Raw genomic sequence first — 21,868 nt, forward strand, 5'->3', positions numbered from 1 at the left:
TCACCTGCACCCACTATCAGCCCTCACTCCAACTCCCATAACTTACCTGCAACCGCTATCAGACCTCACTCCAACTCCCATAATTCACCTGCACCCACTATTAGCCCTCACTCCAACTCCCACAATTCACCTGCACCCACTATCAGACCTGACTACAACTCCAATAATTCACCTGCACCCACTATCAGCCCTCACTCCAACTCCCATAATTCACCTGCACCCACTATTAGACCTGACTACAACTCCAATAATTCACCTGCACCCACTATCAGCCCTCACTCCAACTCCCATAATTCACCAGCACTTGCTATCAGCCCTCACTCCAACTCCCATAAATCACCTATCAACACTATCAACTATCACTATCAACCTTCACTCCAACTCCCATAATTCACCTGCAACCGCTATCACACCTCACTCCAACTCCCATACTTCACCTGCACTCGCTATGAGCCCTCACTCCAAGTCCCATAATTCACCTGCACTCGCTATCAGCCCTCACTCCAACTCCCATAATTCACCTGCACCCAATATCAGCCCTCACTCCAGCTCCCATAATTCACCTGCAACCGCTATCACACCTCACTCCAACTCCCATAATTCACCTGCACCCACTATTAGACCTGACTCCAACTCCAATAATTCACCTGCACCCATTATCAGACCTGACTCCAACTCCCATAATTCACCTGCACCCACTATCAGACCTGACTCCAAGTCCCATAATTCACCTACACCCACTATCAGACCTGACTCCAAGTCCCATAATTCACCTCCACTCACTATCAGCTCTTACTCCAACTCCTATAATTCAAGGCGTGCTGTAGTTTCAGCGGCTTGTATATTGTAATAATCAGTTGTATAAAGAGTATATTTATTAAATATATGCCAATTGATTTACAGTTGTTTTAGACTAATCCATAACTTAATTTCTTTGACAAGTTTTAAACGATAATGTATACCACATTTTGTATTTAAATTAAAGCAGCAAGCCCCATTTTTCCATTTTGTTTTAGATAGTTTTTATTAATTTGGTTATTTACACACAAACACACAACTTGTCTCCAAAAGAGATTTAATTTAATTTAATTTAATTTAATTTGTAATTATTTGAACGCAAACTGGAGTACTGGCATATTTTGTATTAAAAAAACAGCAAAAATGTCCGGATGAGTAACTAAATGTTCGGATTGCTTTTCTCTTACTCTCATATCTTTACTGGCATGCAACTAGCAAATTACAAAAAATGATACTTGTGGTTATTGCCACAGTAATTTGCACTGGGCGAGAGCTTAACCAGTCTTAATTGATCCTGCAAATCCTTAATTTTTTCTTACTTTTGTTCTGTATTAGTAGTGTATTAGTATTAACCAATCTGTATCTGTTGACTATTTTATCTAGTATAACAATAGTATAGGTGCACCTTGTTTACATTCATCATTAGGTTTACATTTATTATTAGCCATGCATTGCTACTGTAATGACACTGACGTACTAGTGATATACCATGATAACAATGACAAATCCAATACAGTGTTTAACCTGAAGTTGACATCCATTTAATTACTCACTACTTTCCCAAAAGCACTGGCAGAAAAATTGTCATGCCCCTAGATCTCTATTTGCATTTAAGAATATGTTAATTATCAATGCAATATAAGAATAATAAGAAAACCAAAACATTGTTAGACATTTCAACTGACTTGAATCAATCAATAAACCATTCACATACCTATGTACACTATAATTAGCTTCAATCAAATAATTAAAAATAGTAGTTGTGAAAAAGAAGTACAAAAAAGTCTGTGATTACATTTGTGTTTATTTCATTCTTTAAGCATACAATTAATTCTCAGTTTGTATTTTAAACATTATTCAATAAACATTTCCATGTCATCCCGAAATTCAAAAATTAACAGAAATGGCTCTTTTGTATATCTTGGGCATCTGGCAAAGCCTACTGACTACTCCGAGAGCACCACAGGACAGTGTGTGAGTGCGTGATTATCTGACCTCATTTGCAGAATGTAGGTGTGCTGGGTTAGTACTTGAAATTAAAGTAGCTGATTTGAAAGGTGTATTTTTTACTTCTACAGGTTTGTTCCAATCATTTTAATAATTAAAATGCTTTAATAAAATTATTTATATCTTATATAACTACTTCTGACGTGATTTCTATAATAATGTTAAAGATACATGTTATAAAATTGTTATGACATTTATGTTAAATCATAAAAATGTCATATGCCTCTTATCACAAGATAAACAATATGAATAAGCTGCTCAATTGTAACAATATTCAGAACACAATCTGGGTTCTCATGAGTTTATCGAAATGGGAAAATACAGTCATATGAAAAAGTTTGGGCAGCCCTATTAATCTTAATCATTTTTAGTTCTAAGTATTTGGGTGTTTGCAACAGCCATTTCAGTTTGATATATCTAATAACTGATGGACACAGTAATATTTCAGGATTGAAATGAGGTTTATTGTACTAACAGAAAATGTGCCAAAATTAAACCAAAAATTGACCGGTGCAAAAGTATGGGCACCCTTATCATTTTATTGATTTGAATACTCCTAACTACTTTTTACTGACTTACTGAAGCACAAAATTGGTTTGGTAACCTCATTGAGCTTTGAACTTTATAGCCAGGTGTATCCAATCATAAGAAAAGTATTTAAGGTGGCCAATTGCAGGTTTTTCCCCTATTTGAATCTCCTCTGAAGAGTGGCATCATGGGCTCATCAAAACAACTCTCAAATGATCTAATTTTCAACATTGTTCAACATAGTTGTTCAGGGGAAGGATACAAAAAGTTGTTTCAGAGATTTAACCTGTCAGTTTCCACTGTGAGGAACATAGTAAGCACGCCACAAACAAAGTCGCCTGAGGTGTGCTTTTTGTGCTTTTGCATAACTCAGGCGACTCTGTTTGTGGCGTGCTTGCAGAAATGGCTTCTTTCGCATCACTCTCTCATACAGCTTCTCCTTGTGCAAAGTGCGCTGTATTGTTGACTGATGCACAGTGACTCCATCTCCAGCAAGATGATGTTGCAGCTCTTTGGAGGTGGTCTGTGGATTGTCCTTGACTGTTCTCACCATTCTTTTTCTCTGCCTTTCTGATTTTTTTCTTGGCCTGCCACTTCTGGGCTTAACAAGAACTGTCCCTGTGGTCTTCCATTTCCTTACTATGTTCCTCACAGTGGAAACTGACAGGTTTTACCTTTTAGCCCTTTTATTTTATTAATTTCATCTTTTTATTTGTTTTGTTACTGTTCTTACTTTTGACCTTTATGTTTTTATTTTATTTTATTTCATTTATTTTCTTCCTTTTATGTTTTCTTAATATATTTTTTACTTATTATTATTTATTTTAGTTCCATCATTTACATTTTATTAATTGTGGTTATTTTAGTCCTTTATTTTTTTATGTTTTATTACTATAATTTTTTTTCTGTGCTTTAAATGTTATTATTCTAAGTATTTATCTTTTCGTTTTATTGCTCTACATTTTAGCCTGTTTGCATATCCTTTTATTTCAAATTATTTTATTTTTCCTTAATTAAATCTTACATTGTTTGCTTGTTTTTATAATTTAAACTTAATTCTTAATCCCTGTAACTTTATGTAGGCTTGGCTACATTGAAAATGAGGGTTACCCTCAATGGTCGCAGCGGCCACTCCGGGAGCAAAACACGGTGCTTTTTTGATTGTTTTGTTGTAAATAATCCGATCTGAACACCCACATTTGTGACCGACAGACCCTCCTAAACCTGCAAAATCAACCAAAAACTGTACTTACAGATGGTCTACGAGCGGAGCTACACGCGCTAGGCTGGCTAAGATCCGCTGCATTTCCTGAAGAGGGCTCACACCCCGACGGACTGTTTATTGTTGCTGGTGATTTCAATCACAGTAACCTGAATGCTCTGCTGCCCCCTTTTCCAACATGCTGGATTTTGTTTACACCAACCTTCCCAGTGCGTACAGAGCAGAGCCCCGCCCCCACTACGGCTTCTCGGACCACATCTCTGTGATGCTCATCCCAGCATACAGACAGCTCATCAGATGTATCAAATCAGAGAATAAGCAAGTAACAACCTGGCCTCCAGGAGCCATCTCTGCTCTTCAGGACTGTTTTGAGCACACTGACTGGGACATGTTCAGAGAAACTGCTACTTCTGATGACTACATCAACCTGGAGGAGTACACAGACTCAGTGACTGGCTACATCAGCAAGTGCATTGATGATGTTACTGTCTCCAAAACCATCACAACCCGCCCCAACCAGAAGCCGTGGATGACTGCAGAGGTGTGTGTGCTGCTGAGAACCCGAGACAAGATCTTTAAGTCAGGGGACAAGGCTGGCCTCAAAACAGCCTCAAAAGAGGCAAGCTCTCCCGGGGGATCAGAGAGGCAAAGCGTGCCTACGCAGAGAAAATCCACGCCCACTTCCAGGACACTGCTGACACTCGGTGCATGTGGCAGGGCATCCAGACCATCACCAACTACAAGTCACCTCCCCCTGCTTGTAACAGTGATGCCTCCCTTCCAAATGCACTGAACTCCTTCTACGCGAGGTTCGAAGCACAGAACTTTAAGGAAGAAAAAGGAATCTGCAAGTGCTAATGTGTTGAGAGTTTTTAAAAAAGAATTAATGTAAATGTTACTTTAATCTATTTGTTGTTACTTTATTTTTTGAATAAGGTTCTGTTTAATATTTAACAGAATATCGCTCTCGAACTTCATTTTTCTCCTCTCTAGTATTTTTTCCTCTCAAATTCATAGTTCTTCGCGAGCACCATGCAAATGACCTGCGGCATCAGACTCTTGTTTGGAGCGACCGACAACCGGCACTCATTTGGAGCGACCATCTCTCATTTGGAGCGACCGGCTCTCATTTGGAGCGACCGGCTCTCGTTTGGAGTGAACGGCTCTCGTTTGGAGCGACCGGCTCTCGTTTGGAGCGACCGACTCTCGTTTGGAGCGACCGGCTCTCGTTTGGAGTGACCGACTCTCCTTTGGTGCGACCGGCTCTCGTTTGGTGCGACCGGCTCTCGTTTGGAGCGACCTGCTCTCGTTTGGAGTGACCGACTCTCCTTTGGAGCGACCTGCTCTCGTTTGGAGTGACCGGCGTTTGGAGCGACGACTCTCGTTTGGAGCGACCGGCTCTCGTTTGGAGCGACCGGCTCTCGTTTGGAGCGACCGACTCTCGTTTGGAGCGACAACTCTCGTCTGGAGCGACTGGCTCTCGTTTGGAGCGACCGACTCTCGTTTGGAGTGACCGGCTCTCGTTTGGAGCGACCGGCTCTCGTTTGGAGTGACCGACTCTCGTTTGGAGCGACCTGCTCTCGTTTGGAGTGACCGGCGTTTGGAGCGACCTGCTCTCGTTTGGAGCGACCGGCTCTCGTTTGGAGCGACCGGCTCTCGTTTGGAGCGACCGACTCTCGTTTGGAGCGACAACTCTCGTCTGGAGCGACTGGCTCTCGTTTGGAGCGACCGACTCTCGTTTGGAGCGACCGGCTCTCATTTGGAGCGACCGGCTCTCGTTTGGAGTGACCGACTCCTTTGGAGCGACCTGCTCTCGTTTGGAGTGACCGGCGTTTGGAGCGACGACTCTCCTTTGGAGCGACCTGCTCTCGTTTGGAGCGACCGGCTCTCGTTTGGAGCGACCGGCTCTCGTTTGGAGCGACCGGCTCTCGTTTGGAGCGACCGGCTCTCGTTTGGAGCGACAACTCTCGTCTGGAGCGACTGGCTCTCGTTTGGAGCGACCGACTCTCGTTTGGAGCGACCGACTCTCGTTTGGAGCGACCGACTATTGTTTTCACTGTGAATTCAAGAGGAAAAAAACACCCGAGAGGAAAAAATGAAGCTCGAGAGTGATATTCTGTTCAGCGCACACACAATTCCATGATGGTTCATTTTTTTGTCCCCCGACTTTTGACATTAATGTGACGCCATGCAGCTCTGCTGAACTTTTTTGCCGAAAGGTGAGGCAGCATTCAATGCAATGGAACCCAACATGCACCGTGGCATGTGACAGCTCTCTATATCAAAATGAATAGGACGTGTTGAGCCTTAGATGGTAGTGGACATGTACCGTAAGGGTTGTCTTTCAAAGAGACCTTAATGTTGTCTAGGAAAACTACATGAGTTTCACAGCTTGTAGTGGTTTCTCTGTTGCACACAACTGCTGAAATACTCAGTGCATCAACAGTGCAAACAAACCAATGTTCAGTTTAACCAAATAAGTGCTGGTGTGAAGCAATCTAGATGAAGCGAGAGCTCTGTGCTGCTGCCAGGCCAGTTCTCTTACCTTGCCAGTGGTGCTTGTAGTCGCAGGTGCGGGACAGGGCGATCATCATGGCACTGTAGAGGGGCAGGATCATGGCACAGAGTCGCCAGCTGCGACCGCGCCCACTGTCTGTAAAACACTGTAGCTTTCCTGCCAAGTAGAAGGAAGTGAAGCCCAGGCCAGAGAAAGCAACTGTGAAGGAGAGAGAGAGAGAGAAATAGTGTGGTAGTGAAGGAAAGATATAAATAAAGTATTGGTGCTTGCAAGTTTGTAAACCCTTTAGAACTTCCTGTATTTGTGCATAAATATGACCTAAAACATTTTCGGATTTTCTGAAAGTCCTAAAAGTAGATAAAAACAACCAAGTTAAACAAATGAGACCAGAATAACCATATATGTAAATGGCAAAAGTATGTGAACCTTTGTTTTCAGCAATAACTGCAATTAATAATTTCTAGGAACTGCTGATCAGTCCTGCACCCTATCTTGGACAATTTTTAGGCCATTCCTCCATCCAGAACAGCTTTAAATCTGGGATGTTAGTGGGTTTCCCATATTAAGTGCTCGCTTCAGGTGCTTCCACAACGTTTTCATTAAATTAGGTCAGGATTTATTAACAAATGTGAGAGAGGCCTTTAGCCTCTTTTGCTTAGAAGTTACCGTTGGGTCCTAGAGTGATCTTCTGGGGTAGGGGTCTTGAATTTCCATCTGTGGATTGGTGAAGTCCAAACTCTTTAACCATTTTCTGCCTGATAAGCATTAACAACTCTTTTTCTAAGGTACTCAGAAATCTCTTTTGTTTGTGTCATGCAACAAGCGTGTTGTGCAAACGTTGATGACCCCTGTTCTTTAAATAAACCTGATTATCATCCCACTGATTGAAAACATCTGACTTTGATTTTACCTCCAAACTAACTGCTAATTTTAGAGGCTCACATACTTTTTCCACACATGAATATGTAATATTGGATCATTTTATCCTCAATAGATAAATGACAAAGTGTAATATGTTAATTTATTTACTGAGTTCTCTATATCTTCCTTTATTACTTGTGTTGAATATCTGATGATATTTTCTGTCATATATATGCAGAAATATAGAAAATTGGGGTAAAAAAATGATCTGTTTAATCAGTTAACTGGTAATGACTGAGAAACAGGAAAAAGTCAGATAACCGTTATTTATTTAATTTCCAAACAGACTTGCCTTGGCATATTTTAAACATTTAGTTAGAGCTTAAATGTGATCAAAACATGTTTTATGTGTTCTAAGACTTAATAGGCAGTTTATTCCCTGGCCATTTTCAACACCACTGTGAAGTTATATTATTCATAAAATACCAGCGTTTCATATGTTTCAATGGGGGACATACCAAAATACTCCAAACTGAATCTAATCTAATCTAATATAATTATCATGTATCATGTATATGTATCATATATCTGTTATATCATGAAATGACTGTTAAACTCTAGAGGGAGCCCATCCATTGTTATGCGGATGACACGCAGCTCTTCATATCAGCCAAACCTGATGACAGAGTGAGATTAAAGAAAATCGAGGATTGTGTAGAAGATGTAAAATCATGGATGTCGCACAACTTCCTCCTATTAAACAGTGATAAAACAGAAGTTCTCCTATTAGGCCCCAAAGCTGCTAGAAATAAATGATCAGACTTAATGCTAAATCTGGCCGACTTCTCAGTCACACCTGGTTCAGCAGCTAAAAACCTTGGAGTTATTCTAGATTCAGATCTAGCATTTAATAAACACATATCTAATGTTATTAGAACAGCTTTTCTACACCTCCGTAATATTGCCAAGCTAAGAAATGATCTATCACTGCATGACGCAGAAAAATTAGTCCATGCCTTCATTACCTCAAGGCTAGATTATTGTAATGCTCTACTGTCAGGATGTTCCTGCAGTAACTTAAATAAACTTCAACTATGTTCAAAATGCTGCAGCCAGGGTCCTTACTAAAACTAGAAAATTTGACCATATTAGTCCAGTACTATCAGCACTGCACTGGCTTCCAGTCAAATTCCGCATAGACTATAAAATTCTCCTGTTAACGTATAAAGCCCTACACGGGCTCGCTCCTGAGTATTTACGAGATCTCATTTCCCACTATGAACCACTATGTCCTCATCAGAATTATTACACAACCTTTCTAACTCCTGCTTTTTTCTCTTTCTTTCCTTTCTGTTTTCTCTATCTATCTCTTTTACATGTATGGAGATGCCCTGTTCCTGTTGTTCTCAGCCTGGCTCTCCACTGCCCGCTGTGTTGTTCTCCGGCTCTGCAACACTGCACTGATTACCATTAACACACTCAGTATCTGTTTCTGTATTAGCCATAGCTCTATAATTTGTGCCCATCACATTCTTATATTCATAAAATTAGTACCTGTTATATTAGCCATAGTTCATATTAATTCTCTGTACTGTTTTGTTCTGTTATTTGTTTGTTGTTTGTTATTTGTTTGTACTGAGCGGGTCAACCTGAGTAGGATGGGTTTCTCTGTCTGAGTCTTGGTTCCTTCCAAGGTTTCTTCCTCTTAAAGGGATTTTTTTTCTTGCCACTGTGTCACCATAAAATTGGCATCTCTGTGGTGCTCCTCATAAGAGGCGTGGACCTGTTTTTCCTGTAAAGCGGCTTTGTGACAAACTTTGTTGTAAAAAGCGCTACATAAATAAAATTGAATTGAATTGAATTGGTTTCTGAGTAGTTCCGAAAATTCAGAGGAGCTCTGCAGGAGGAAGAGCTTTCTCTTATAAAGCTCCCCAACTCTGGAATAATCTCCCCGAATATGTTCAGGACTCAGTCTCAATCTTTAAGTCTAGACTGAAAACTTACTTGTTTAGTTTAGCTTTTGGTAATTAATGTTTTCCCTTTAGATAAGGCTGCAGATCCAGGACAGAGGGAATTGTGGGTAAACTGAGATGCTGGTGCTGTTGTTCACTCAGGTTTGTGGAGGGTGGAGTGGGTGGATGCCAGTGTTTCAGGGAGCCTCCATGTCTATGTTACCTTCTGGCTCTCTCCCTTTAGTTAGGCTGTTTTATTCAGATCTGCCGGAGTCATTAGCCACACTCTAATAATGTTTTATATTCTCTGTTTTACATAAATCCAGTCAAAACTAATTCCATCTCTCTGCCTTCCTCCGAGTTACTGACTGCCCACCTGTCTGACCCGATACTGATGGATGTTGGACCCTCAGGCTCTCATGTCCTCTGTCCGGCCAGACTGGAAGTTTCTGAAGTCAGCTCTTCTCCACCACCACCACAGATCAGCTGCTCATCATCCATCTTACTCTATAAGCCATTAGTGGCGCTATTATAGTCCTGAATCTATAAAACCTATATGGATGTATAAAAGACTTTTTACATTTTAATTTAAAAGCCGTTTGACCAGTGGTAGGATGGTCCCCCCTTAAATGTGAGTCTTGGTCCTCCCAAGGTTTCTTCCTCCTCCTGCAGCTCTGAGGGAGTTTTTCCTTGCCTCAGCGCTCACTGTATTCTGTATTTTCTATGTTTAATTTTTGCCTGATTCTTTGTCCTGTAATCATGTTTCTGTAAAGCTGCTTTGTGCCAACACCAGTTGTAAAAAGCGCTATACAAATAAAATTTGATATGATTTGATTATAAACTGTGATTTTGCTCAGTTGTTTCGTATAAACCTGTTCATGTTGGACTTGCGAGTGCATATTCTCCTCTATAGTGATTCTCTGGCATGGCATCACTAGTTTTCGTGTGCGTTTGGTTCAGGTGCATTCTTGTGACAAAATGTGTTTCTGCTCTCCTTATCGCAGAACACTTGATAAAGGATAAAGGATAAAGTGAGATTTAGTGATCTCACTAAATACTGACATTTTTAATAAGCTAATGCATCTGTGAAATTTTCCACACAATGCAGGCAACAATTTAGAATATTACAGATACAGGTCAGGTGACCTCATGTCATATACATGATGTCATATATCCTCTATTCAACAGCAGGTGTGTGAGGAGTGGAAGGAATGTTAAGTTTGGGTGAGGCAGGATAAATAATGACATTTAATATTATATTTTAAGTATAATATAATTTTTGTGTATACTTAGTGCTACAAAAAATATTCTTTTAGTTTTTAGTAGCTTTATATGCTTTCTAAACAGGCCCTTCATTTATGATTTGATCACAAAGAATTATGAAAAGAGATAAAATCTACACTAAACAATAAAAAAAATAAAACAAAGTAAAAATAAGCTAAATAAGTTCAAATCTATAGGATTTTTTTCAGTGACATAAATTATAAGATTCATTTCAGACTTCAGACAAGGTATCTAACTTCTGTGTTCATAGACATGCTGTATATAGCCTGTAGCATGCAAATACTGTTCTGATCAAACAGTATAGTGATATGAGTGATCTCAAAATCAAACTCTCAGATGAACTGTTTACTGTCTCAGGTGATTCAATCAGGCACAGATCCAGTCTCAGTGAACGGGGGGTTGGGGGGTTGGTGGAGCAGGGGTTGTTTTCACTGTGTGCTCAAGCAAGATTCTTAGAAGAAAGCTGGATGTGTTGACTGTAAAGTTGGTTTCCTAGGGAAGCACAGACAGAAGGCTTTACCCTCCATTTTTTTTAATCAGACTTCTGTCTCAAGCCTATTGCACATCAGTAGTGCAGGATGTACAGAGGAGAGGACTCACCACTGGTGCAGAATCCTGGTAAATCTGGTAAAAGATTAAATCTGACAGTTGCTCCATCCCTCACAGAAGGTAGGGGTTTGTCTCTTAATCAGATGAAAATTGTGTAATGCAAAGGAGACAGTGGAAAATGTTATTTCTCAGATAATTGCTCTGGTATTTGTGATTCTCACTTAGCTTTTATTTAGAGATACTTCTAAGGGTAAGGAGTCAAAACTGAGAATTTGGGGTAAGACAATTAACTAGCAGCCTGCTAGTGTTTCCCCATAGTGAGTGACTTTTATGACCAGTATTGCTATTTATCTTAGTCATAAATACTATTGTAACATTAGTGTTTTATTAATTCTTTTATTACAGTTTTATATCCCAGAAAACAGTTTTATGCCCTTCCTGAACTGTCTTCTCTCCTCTTTAATTATTTTAAATTTTCATTTCTGGTTACATTGTGATATTTTTTGTTTGTTTTTTTATTATACTCAAAAACTGGTCCCCTGTGAGAGAGGGTGTCGAGCTGCTGTTGCTGCACGTCTCTTGTTGAGCTGATTTGAAGTTGAGTCCTAGGTAACATGTTGCTCTGTATGAACGCAAAAGTTGATGGATGTCAAGATTTTTTGTCAGTGTGCTCGTGGATAACAAGGATTTTACCTTTCTGCCACAGAACCCTGTTTAGGTTAGCTAGCTACTCGGCCATAATAATAAGATGTAGGGCTAGATACAGTTTGCAGCCGGTAGCATCAAATCAAATCAAATTTATTTGTATAGCGCTTTTTACAACTGGTGTTGTCACAAAGCAGCTTAACCAAAACGTGATCACAGTACAAAGAATCAGGATTAAACATAGAAAATACATAATACAGAACCCCCAGTGAGGAAGGAAAAACTCCCTCAGAGCTGCAGGAGGAGGAAGAAACCTTGGGAGTATCAAGTCTCACATTTAAGGAGGGACCATCCTACCACTGGTCAAACAGCTTTTAAATTAATTTTAAAAAGTCTTTTATACATCGACATAGGTCTTATATATTCAGAACTATAATAGCGCCACTAATGGCTTATAGAATAAAATGGATGATGAGCAGCTGATCTCTGGTGGGTGGTGGATGGAGAAGAGCTGACTTCAGAAACTTCCATCAGTCTGGCCGGACAGAGGACATGAGAGCCTGAGGGTCCAACATCCCTCGGTATCGGGTCAGACAGGTGGGCAGTCAGTAACTCGGAGGAAAGCAGAGAGATGGAATTAGTTTTGACTGGATTTATGTAAAACAGAGAATATAAAACATTATTAGAGTGTGGCTAATGACTCCGGCAGATCTAAATAAGACAGCCTAACTAAAGGCAGAGAGCCAGAAGGTAACATAGACATGGAGGCTCCCTGAAACACTGGCATCCACCCACTCCACCCTCCACAAACCTGAGTGAACAACAGCACCAGCATCTCAGTTTACCCACAATTCCCTCTGTCCATGGACCCCTGCAGCCTTGATTACCAAAAGCTAAACTAAACAAGTAAGTTTTCAGTCTAGACTTAAAGACATTCGGGGAGATTATTCCAGAGTTGAGGCGCTTTATAAGAGAAAGCTCTTCCTCCTGCAGAGCTCCTCTGAATTTTAGCAGTGCGCAGGTTCATGGAAAAAATGTTGGTTACTTCAAACAAGCTAGTTAGGTCACTACAATTTGTATAAATTAAAACTAGTAATTTGCTAATGCTAGCTAACCTAGGTTACCTAGCTACCTAAAGCATTTGGCTAGCGCACAGACTTTGTGTGTGTGGATCAGGATGATTCCTGGATAAATTAGTGGAGTTAATTTAGTGTGTGGCAGAGGGTGGTGGTTGGATAAATAACTAAACTAGATAGGTTAGCTCCCTAACTTTTTCAGCTAGCACACACAGTGTGTGGATGAGGGTGGTGGCTGGATAAGTTAGTTTGGTAACTAGCTATCAAGTAGATAAGACATAATGGTGATATTTCAATAGGTATAAAAGGCATTACATGGACAATATGCTGGAATTGTAAAAATCTTTAGCTAATCTGTAGCTAATGCTTTGTAATTCCAAATGCAAAAATAAAAGCATTTGATTACCAGTGATTTCCTAGCTAAGCAGTAAAAAGTTATATGCCAGTGTCATGGCATGGTCTGAAACGTGCTAGTTATGTTGGTGACAAATTCTGTGCAAGTTTTAGAAGCAGGGACTGTAGTTAAGGAGCTGGATAGTACTTATTTTAATCTTCATTTGTTAGCTTACTTCATTAGAAATTGTATGTCTTGTTGGTATTTATGGTTGTTCTTGTTTGTTCATAAAAATGTGTAATGTGCATTACTTAATTCTCAACAAGCCAACTTCTACATGGTGGTGTGACGCCAGGTAGAGAGGAGTGACGCGAGCCGAGTTAAAAGTACAAACAGGTTTATTAGCAGGCAAGCTAACAGATACTGCTAACAGGAAAGCCAGGCAAACAGCGATCTCACCGATACCAGAAGACGTAGTCAAAAATACAGTCCGAGTTCGAAACCGAGAAACAGTCCAACCGTACAACAAATCCAATAAGGGCAAAACAAAAGACATAAACCGATAATCCGAAAACAGGGTCGTAACAAGAAAGCAAAAACAGAACATAGGAAAACGCTTAGTATGCAACATGAGTCGACAATACCTTGCGGGGTTAGTTTACAAACGGATGCCTTAAATACAGGAGCTAGACAAGAATGAACCGGAAGTAATTCAGAATACAGGTGAATCAGAGCGTCGGAGCGTAACGCGATTGGGTGAAGGTGAAAGGTTATTATTGATGTCATAACCAGCAGAATTCTGAGAAATGGAGTCCGGTAGTGTGGAAGGAGAACAAGGCTGCGTGACAGGTGGCAAACACTAACCTGAAAGTAGGACTTTTGAAGTTTTCACTCATGTTTACAAATGAATGTAATCTCCAGTTTAGACTATTTTTTCTAATTAGTTTTGGTTTGTAGACAAATAAAATGCAACACTAAGTATATACACTGCTCAAAAAATAAAGGGAAGACTCAAATAACATCCTAGATCTCAATGAATAAAATATTTCAGTTGAAAATCATTATGTATTACATAGTGGAATGCGTTAAGAACAAAATAACATAAAAGTGATCAATGTAAATTAAAAGTATTATCAAATGGAGGTCTGGTTTGGAATCATACTTAAAATCAAAGTTGAAAATCAAATGACAGGCTGAATAAACTTCAGTAGAAATTCGTCCAGGTTAAAATGAAGCTCAGTAGTGTGTGTGGCCTTGTGATGCTGCCGGGGACACAAAGTCAGTAGGTAGGTAGTGAACAAGGGAAAAAAATGCAGTAAATACAGCAGTTCAAAGGGTGAGTTTTTATTTACAGTGCGTGCGAAAAAAAATACAAACAAAAACTGTGCAAAAACGGAAAATTACATAGTTTCTATACCTACAGGGGAAAATGGCTAGACTACAGATGTTCAAAACATAACAGACATGAAGAAATTATAACTATTTACATAAGGCCTTAATAAAGAAAATGCATTTACAAATGTTGACATGAACATATATCAGTGTGAATATTACCGTTTTTGTTATATTATCTTTTTAGGGTTACTCTACCCCTTACCCCTCCCTGAGGTAGCTGAGGGCCCTTCAGCTTGCCCCAGAGACAAAAAAAGGTATAAAAGGTAAATATAACAGGTGGACAGTCTGTGGTGCAGTGTGGAGTTGGTGGATGGAATGAGACATGATGTGCAGATGTGCTCAATCGGACTCAGGTCTGGGGAACGGGTGGGCCAGTCCATAGCATCAATGCCTTCATCTTACAGGAACTGCTGACACACTCCAGCCACATGAGGTGTAGCATTATCCTGCATCAGAAGGAACCCAGGGCCAACCGCACCAGCATATGGTCTCACAATGGGTCTGAGGATCTCATCTCGGTACCTAACGGCAGTGAGGGTACCTCTGGCGAGCACATGGAGGTCTGTGCGGCCCTCCAGAGAAATACCTCCCCACACCATCACTGACCCAATGCCAAACTGGTCATGATGGAGGATGTTGCAGCAGCAGAACGTTCTCCACGGTGTCTCCAGACTCTGTCACGTCTGTCACACGTGCTCAGTGTGAACTTGCTCTCATCTGTGAAGAGCACCAACAGTGAATCTGCCAATCTTGGTGTTCTGCAGGGTGTTAGACTGTAAGCACAATCCCCACTTGTGGATGTCAGGCCCTCATGGTTTCTGACAGTTTGAGCAGAAACATGGATATTAGTGACCTGCTGGAGGTCATTTTGCAGGGCTCTTGCACTGCTCCTCCTGTTCCTCCTTGCACAAAGGAGGAGGTAGCTGTCCTGCTGCAGGGTTGTTTTTTTATTATTTTTTTTGTATAACTTGTCATTGGGAAAACTGCCTATATTATTATTTTTGTGTTCATTTTAAAGACTGTCCCTTATTTTTGTTTTTGTAATTTTTTGCCTTTTAATTTGTGCCTTATTTTGTATTTAAAGCGTCTTTGAGAACCTTGAAAAGCGCTATATAAATAAAAATGTATTATTATTATTATTATTGTTGCCCTCCTACAGCCCCCTTCCTATCTCCTGGGGTACTGGCCTGTTTCCTGGTATCTGCTCCATGCCCTGGACACAGTGCTGACAGACACAGCAAACCTTCTCGCCACAGCTCACATTGATGTGCCTACCTGAGCAACTTCTGTGGGTTGCAGACACGGCTGCATGCTACCTCTAGAGCAGGGGTGTCCAAACTTTTTTGTTGGGGGCCAGAAGGAGAAATATATTTGAAGTCACGGGCCACACTCTGTAATAAAACAAATAATGAAATATACCACTTTAAATAATACATTTTCCTGATTACTTTTAATTTACACACCATTTTACTTGACTTACTATCTTTATCTTTGACAGTGTTGTGTAACTGAAATTTTGAAATTGATGTTTCATTTCATGATGTCTCTTAATATTAAACTCCTTAATTACGGCAACTTTTAGACTCATTTGCCCTTTTTCTGCGCTAGAAACACGCACTCTCTCTTCTTTTAGACTCTTTGGCCGTTTTTTTTGCGCTAGAAATGCGCACTCTCTGCGCTTTTAGACTCTTTGGCCTGTTTTTTTTTCGCTAAAACTTCACTCTCGCTGCTTTTAGGCTCTTTGGCCATTTTTTTTGCGCTAGAAATACGCACCCTCTCTGCTTTTAGACTCTTTGGCCCGTTTTTCTGCGCAAGAAATGCGCACTCTCTCCGCTTTTAGACTCTTTGGCCCGTTTTTTTGCGCTAGAAATGCGCACCCTCTCCGCTTTTAGACTCTTTGGCCCATTTTTTTTGCCCTAAGAATGCACACTCTCTCCGCTTTTAGACTCTTTGGCCCGTTTTTGGCACTAGAAATGTGCACTCTCTCCGCTTTTAGACTCTTTGGCCCGTTTTTCTGCGCTAGAAATGCACACCCTCTCTGCTTTTAGACTCTTTGGCCCGTTTTTGCCACTAAAAATGCACACCCTCTCCGCTTTTAGACTCTTTGGCCCGTTTTTGCCACTAGAAATGCGCACCCTCTCCGCTTTTAAACTCTTTTGCCCGTTTTTGGCACTAGAAATGTGCACTCTCTCCGCTTTTAGACTCTTTGGACCGTTTTTGGCACTAGAAATGCGCACTCTCTCCGCTTTTAGACTCTTTGGCCCGTTTTTGCCACTAGAAATGTGCACTCTCTCCGCTTTTAGACTCTTTGGCCCGTTTTTCTGCGCTAGAAATACGCACCCTCTCTGCTTTTAGACTCTTTGCCCATTTTTTTGCGCTAAAAATGTGCACCCTCTCTGCTTTTAGACTCTTTGTGCTGTTTTTTTCGTTAAAAATGCGCACTGTCTCCACTTTTAGACTTTTTGGCCCATTTTTTGCGCTAAAATGCGCACCCTCTCTGCTTTTAGACTCTTTGGCCCGTTTTTTTGCGCTAGAAATGCGCACCCTCTCCGCTTTTAGACTCTTTGGCCCATTTTTTTTGCCCTAAAAATGCGCACTCTCTCCGCTTTTAGACTCTTTGGCCCGTTTTTTTTCGCTAAAACTTCACTCTCGCTGCTTTTAGGCTCTTTGGCCGTTTTTTTTGCGCTAGAAATGCGCACCCTCTCCGCTTTTAGACTCTTTGGCCCGTTTTTCTGCACAAGAAATGCGCACTCTCTCCGCTTTTAGACTCTTTGGCCCGTTTTTTTGCGCTAGAAATGCGCACCCTCTCCGCTTTTAGACTCTTTGGCCCATTTTTTTTGCCCTAAGAATGCACACTCTCTCCGCTTTTAGACTCTTTGGCCCATTTTTGGCACTAGAAATGTGCACTCTCTCCGCTTTTAGACTCTTTGGCCCGTTTTTCTGCGCTAGAAATGCACACCCTCTCTGCTTTTAGACTCTTTGGCCCGTTTTTGCCACTAAAAATGCACACCCTCTCCTCTTTTAGACTCTTTGGCCGTTTTTTTTGCGCTAGAAATGCGCACTCTCTGCGCTTTTAGACTGTTTGGCCTGTTTTTTTCCGCTAAAACTTCACTCTCGCTGCTTTTAGGCTCTTTGGACGTTTTTTTTGCGCTAGAAATGCGCACCCTCTCTGCTTTTAGACTCTTTGGCCCGTTTTTCTGCGCAAGAAATGCGCACTCTCTCCGCTTTTAGACTCTTTGGCCCGTTTTTTTGCGCTAGAAATGCGCACCCTCTCCGCTTTTAGACTCTTTGGCCCATTTTTTTTGCCCTAAGAATGCACACTCTCTCCGCTTTTAGACTCTTTGGCCCGTTTTTGGCACTAGAAATGTGCACTCTCTCCGCTTTTAGACTCTTTGGCCCGTTTTTCTGCGCTAGAAATGCACACCCTCTCTGCTTTTAGACTCTTTGGCCCGTTTTTGCCACTAAAAATGCACACCCTCTCCGCTTTTAGACTCTTTGGCCCGTTTTTGCCACTAGAAATGCGCACCCTCTCCGCTTTTAAACTCTTTGGCCCGTTTTTGGCACTAGAAATGTGCACTCTCTCCGCTTTTAGACTCTTTGGACCGTTTTTGGCACTAGAAATGCGCACTCTCTCCGCTTTTAGACTCTTTGGCCCGTTTTTGCCACTAGAAATGCGCACCCTCTCCGCTTTTAAACTCTTTGGCCCGTTTTTGGCACTAGAAATGTGCACTCTCTCCTCTTTTAGACTCTTTGGACCGTTTTTGGCACTAGAAATGCGCACTCTCTCCGCTTTTAGACTCTTTGGCTCATTTTTGCCACTAGAAATGTGCACTCTCTCCGCTTTTAGACTCTTTGGCCCGTTTTTCTGCGCTAGAAATACGCACCCTCTCTGCTTTTAGACTCTTTGCCCATTTTTTTGCGCTAAAAATGTGCGCCCTCTCTGCTTTTAGACTCTTTGTGCTGTTTTTTTTGTTAAAAATGCGCACTGTCTCCGCTTTTAGACTCTTTGGCCCGTTTTTCTGCGCTAGAAATACGCACCCTCTCTGCTTTTAGACTCTTTGCCCATTTTTTTGCGCTAAAATGCGCACCCTCTCTGCTTTTAGACTCTTTGGCCCGTTTTTCTGTGCAAGAAATGCGCACTCTCTCCGCTTTTAAACTCTTTGGCCCGTTTTTGGCACTAGAAATGTGCACTCTCTCCGCTTTTAGACTCTTTGGACCGTTTTTGGCACTAGAAATGCGCACTCTCTCCGCTTTTAGACTCTTTGGCCCGTTTTTGCCACTAGAAATGCGCACCCTCTCCGCTTTTAAACTCTTTGGCCCGTTTTTGGCACTAGAAATGTGCACTCTCTCCTCTTTTAGACTCTTTGGACCGTTTTTGGCACTAGAAATGCGCACTCTCTCCGCTTTTAGACTCTTTGGCTCATTTTTGCCACTAGAAATGTGCACTCTCTCCGCTTTTAGACTCTTTGGCCCGTTTTTCTGCGCTAGAAATACGCACCCTCTCTGCTTTTAGACTCTTTGCCCATTTTTTTGCGCTAAAAATGTGCGCCCTCTCTGCTTTTAGACTCTTTGTGCTGTTTTTTTTGTTAAAAATGCGCACTGTCTCCGCTTTTAGACTCTTTGGCCCGTTTTTCTGCGCTAGAAATACGCACCCTCTCTGCTTTTAGACTCTTTGCCCATTTTTTTGCGCTAAAATGCGCACCCTCTCTGCTTTTAGACTCTTTGGCCCGTTTTTCTGTGCAAGAAATGCGCACTCTCTCCGCTTTTAGACTCTTTGGCCCGTTTTTTTGCGCTAGAAATGCGCACCCTCTCCGCTTTTAGACTCTTTGGCCCATTTTTTTTGCCCTAAAAATGCACACTCTCTCCGCTTTTAGACTCTTTGGCCCGTTTTTGGCACTAGAAATGTGCACTCTCTCCGCTTTTAGACTCTTTGGCCCGTTTTTCTGCGCTAGAAATGCACACCCTCTCCACTTTTAGACTCTTTGGCCCGTTTTTGCCACTAGAAATGCGCACTCTCTTCGCTTTTAGACTCTTTGGCCCGTTTTTCTGCGCTAGAAATGCACACCCTCTCCACTTTTAGACTCTTTGGCCCGTTTTTGCCACTAGAAATGCGCACCCTCTCCGCTTTTAAACTCTTTGGCCCGTTTTTGGCACTAGAAATGTGCACTCTCTCCGCTTTTAGACTCTTTGGACCGTTTTTGGCACTAGAAATGCGCACTCTCTCCGCTTTTAGACTCTTTGGCCCGTTTTTGCCACTAGAAATGCGCACTCTCTCTGCTTTTAGACTCTTTGGCCCGTTTTTGCCACTAGAAATGCGCACCCTCTCCGCTTTTAGACTCTTTGGCCCATTTTTTTGCGCTAAAAATGCACACTCTCTCCGCTTTAAGACTCTTTGGCCCGTTTTTGGCACTAGAAATGTGCACTCTCTCCGCTTTTAGACTCTTTGGCCCATTTTTCTGCGCTAGAAATACGCACCCTCTCTGCTTTTAGACTCTTTGGCTTATTTTTTTGGCGCTAAAAATGCGCACCCTCTCCGCTTTTAGACTCTTTGGCCTGTTTTTTTCGTTAAAAATGCGCACTCTCTCCGCTTTTAGACTTTTTGGCCCATTTTTGTGCTAAAAATGCGCACTCTCGCTGCTTTTAGACTCTTTGGCCCGTTTCTGACACTTAGCGTTCAAACTTTGAATCTCATATTATAAAAAACAACTTTCATTCTATTTCTAAAATACCTCGTGGGCCGCTCCAAAAAAGGAAACGGGCCGCAAATGGCCCGCGGGCCGTAGTTTGGACACCCCTGCTCTAGGGTGAGAGAACTGACATAAGTGACCAAAGCATCAGCCAGAAAGGACGAGAACAGAGAAAAGGTCTGTGGTCACCACCTGCAGACCCACTCCTTTATAAGGGTTGTCTTGCTAACTGCCTCCCATTTCTACCTGTTGTCATCTGCAGGAATTCATTGATTGCATTTATTGCAGCAATGATGTTGAGAGCTACCTTTGCTTATCTGGATTTTAATGATTTATGCGTGGGTTTGATTGGTCAATTCAGATTTGCCCAATTAGATTATAAGATACAGACAAAGTATATATAATATAATATAATATAATATAGAATCAACCATGGAAATAATGGAATACTACTTAAAATTTGCATTTCTGGTGTTGGTGTTGCACTTAAAGAAGTACTTTCAGAATAATGACTGGGTCGGGTTATTCATTAATTTGCAAGCGAGTTCACATAGTACTTAAGTTACATCAAGGTTTGTTTGGAAAACACTATTTAATTAATGATCAATCTTAAGTACAAGTTATGAAGATTAAGAAAATGAATACTTCAGCATTTCAGAATAAGTAACTAACTAATTCTAATATTTATGTGAAAAACTGATGTACAAACTGTGTCAGATGACTTGTAAATAGGAATATTGCTGCTGTAAATAGAATAAATAAATGTTCCTGCACACTTGGGTTCTTCTTCCATGTGCACAAAATCTGACATTCTTTCTTCCAGCCTGCTGCTCATCCACTCATCCACGCATTTATTTCTGCCCACCTTGATCACTGTAATACTCTTATTGCTAGATTTAGCTCATCATTGGACTATGAACTTTAGATGGTTCAGAGTTCTGATGCTTTGACCCCATATCCCAGGCAGAATTGAAATTGTGTGTGTGTGCGTGTGTGTGTTTTAAAAAGCTGGGCATTTGCCGCTGTGCACTGACAACCACCAGTGTAAAACTAACTAATAAAACTATCATGATGGTACCATTAAATTGGATAAGTTCACAGATATCCATGCAACCAAACAGGACTATAGCCTAGTAACTGCTTTTTCATAAATATTTATAGCTAATTAAGAATGCCAGTGACACACAAACAATGAGCAAATGGGATTACTGGGTCATCAAACAGGAACTTGTTTCTTAATGTGTTCTCCGGTTTGGCACAGCTATAGCATGAGGAAACAAGAACAGTGTAAAAGTTTAAGAGGTGGTATAATTGAGCTTGTACTGTAGTTAGGTTTTATGAAGAAATTGCAAATGCAGTAATGTGCATGGATAATGTGGATGAATAATGGGGGAAGTAAAATGACGAATGCAGTCCAGTTCAGTCTGGTTTGTCATGTTTGAGTCTTTGAGTTTGAATACTAATTTGACATCCAGAGTAATTACATTTTAAATATAAATAATTTATCAAATGCTCTTACATTTACCCCAACCTGCTTCAAAACCTTTAACAGCCTTTTAGTTTGCAGTATTTATCTGCTAAAACAGAGCTGCAGGTGATTTTAAAACCCTGAGTTTGGGCACCACAACTATTAAATGTATATAACATGATAAACACATTATTTAGAAGGATATGTAATCAGTTGCTCTTGTTATCAATTTTTTTCTTTACAAACATTTCTGAAGCACTTAGGAGGCTCACTGTTCTCAGTTATAGACTAACTAATCAAATAGGCTACAAAACAGCACTCCAA

General features: G+C 41.0%; 1 protein-coding gene across 1 annotated transcript in view; it reads right to left on the reverse strand.

Annotated features, from left to right (window-relative positions):
• The window catches only part of plpp4 (phospholipid phosphatase 4), a 234,351-nt gene that overhangs the window by 58,029 nt on the left and 154,454 nt on the right, over nucleotides 1-21,868 (reverse strand). Inside the window, exon 6 of the mRNA XM_049481547.1 lies at nucleotides 6,321-6,491. Coding sequence (XP_049337504.1) covers nucleotides 6,321-6,491 — 171 coding nt within the window. The remainder of the gene's footprint in view (nucleotides 1-6,320; nucleotides 6,492-21,868) is intronic.

Source organism: Astyanax mexicanus, chromosome 7 (genome assembly GCF_023375975.1).
Source record: "Astyanax mexicanus isolate ESR-SI-001 chromosome 7, AstMex3_surface, whole genome shotgun sequence".
In the NCBI taxonomy this organism is placed as follows: domain Eukaryota; kingdom Metazoa; phylum Chordata; class Actinopteri; order Characiformes; family Acestrorhamphidae; genus Astyanax; species Astyanax mexicanus.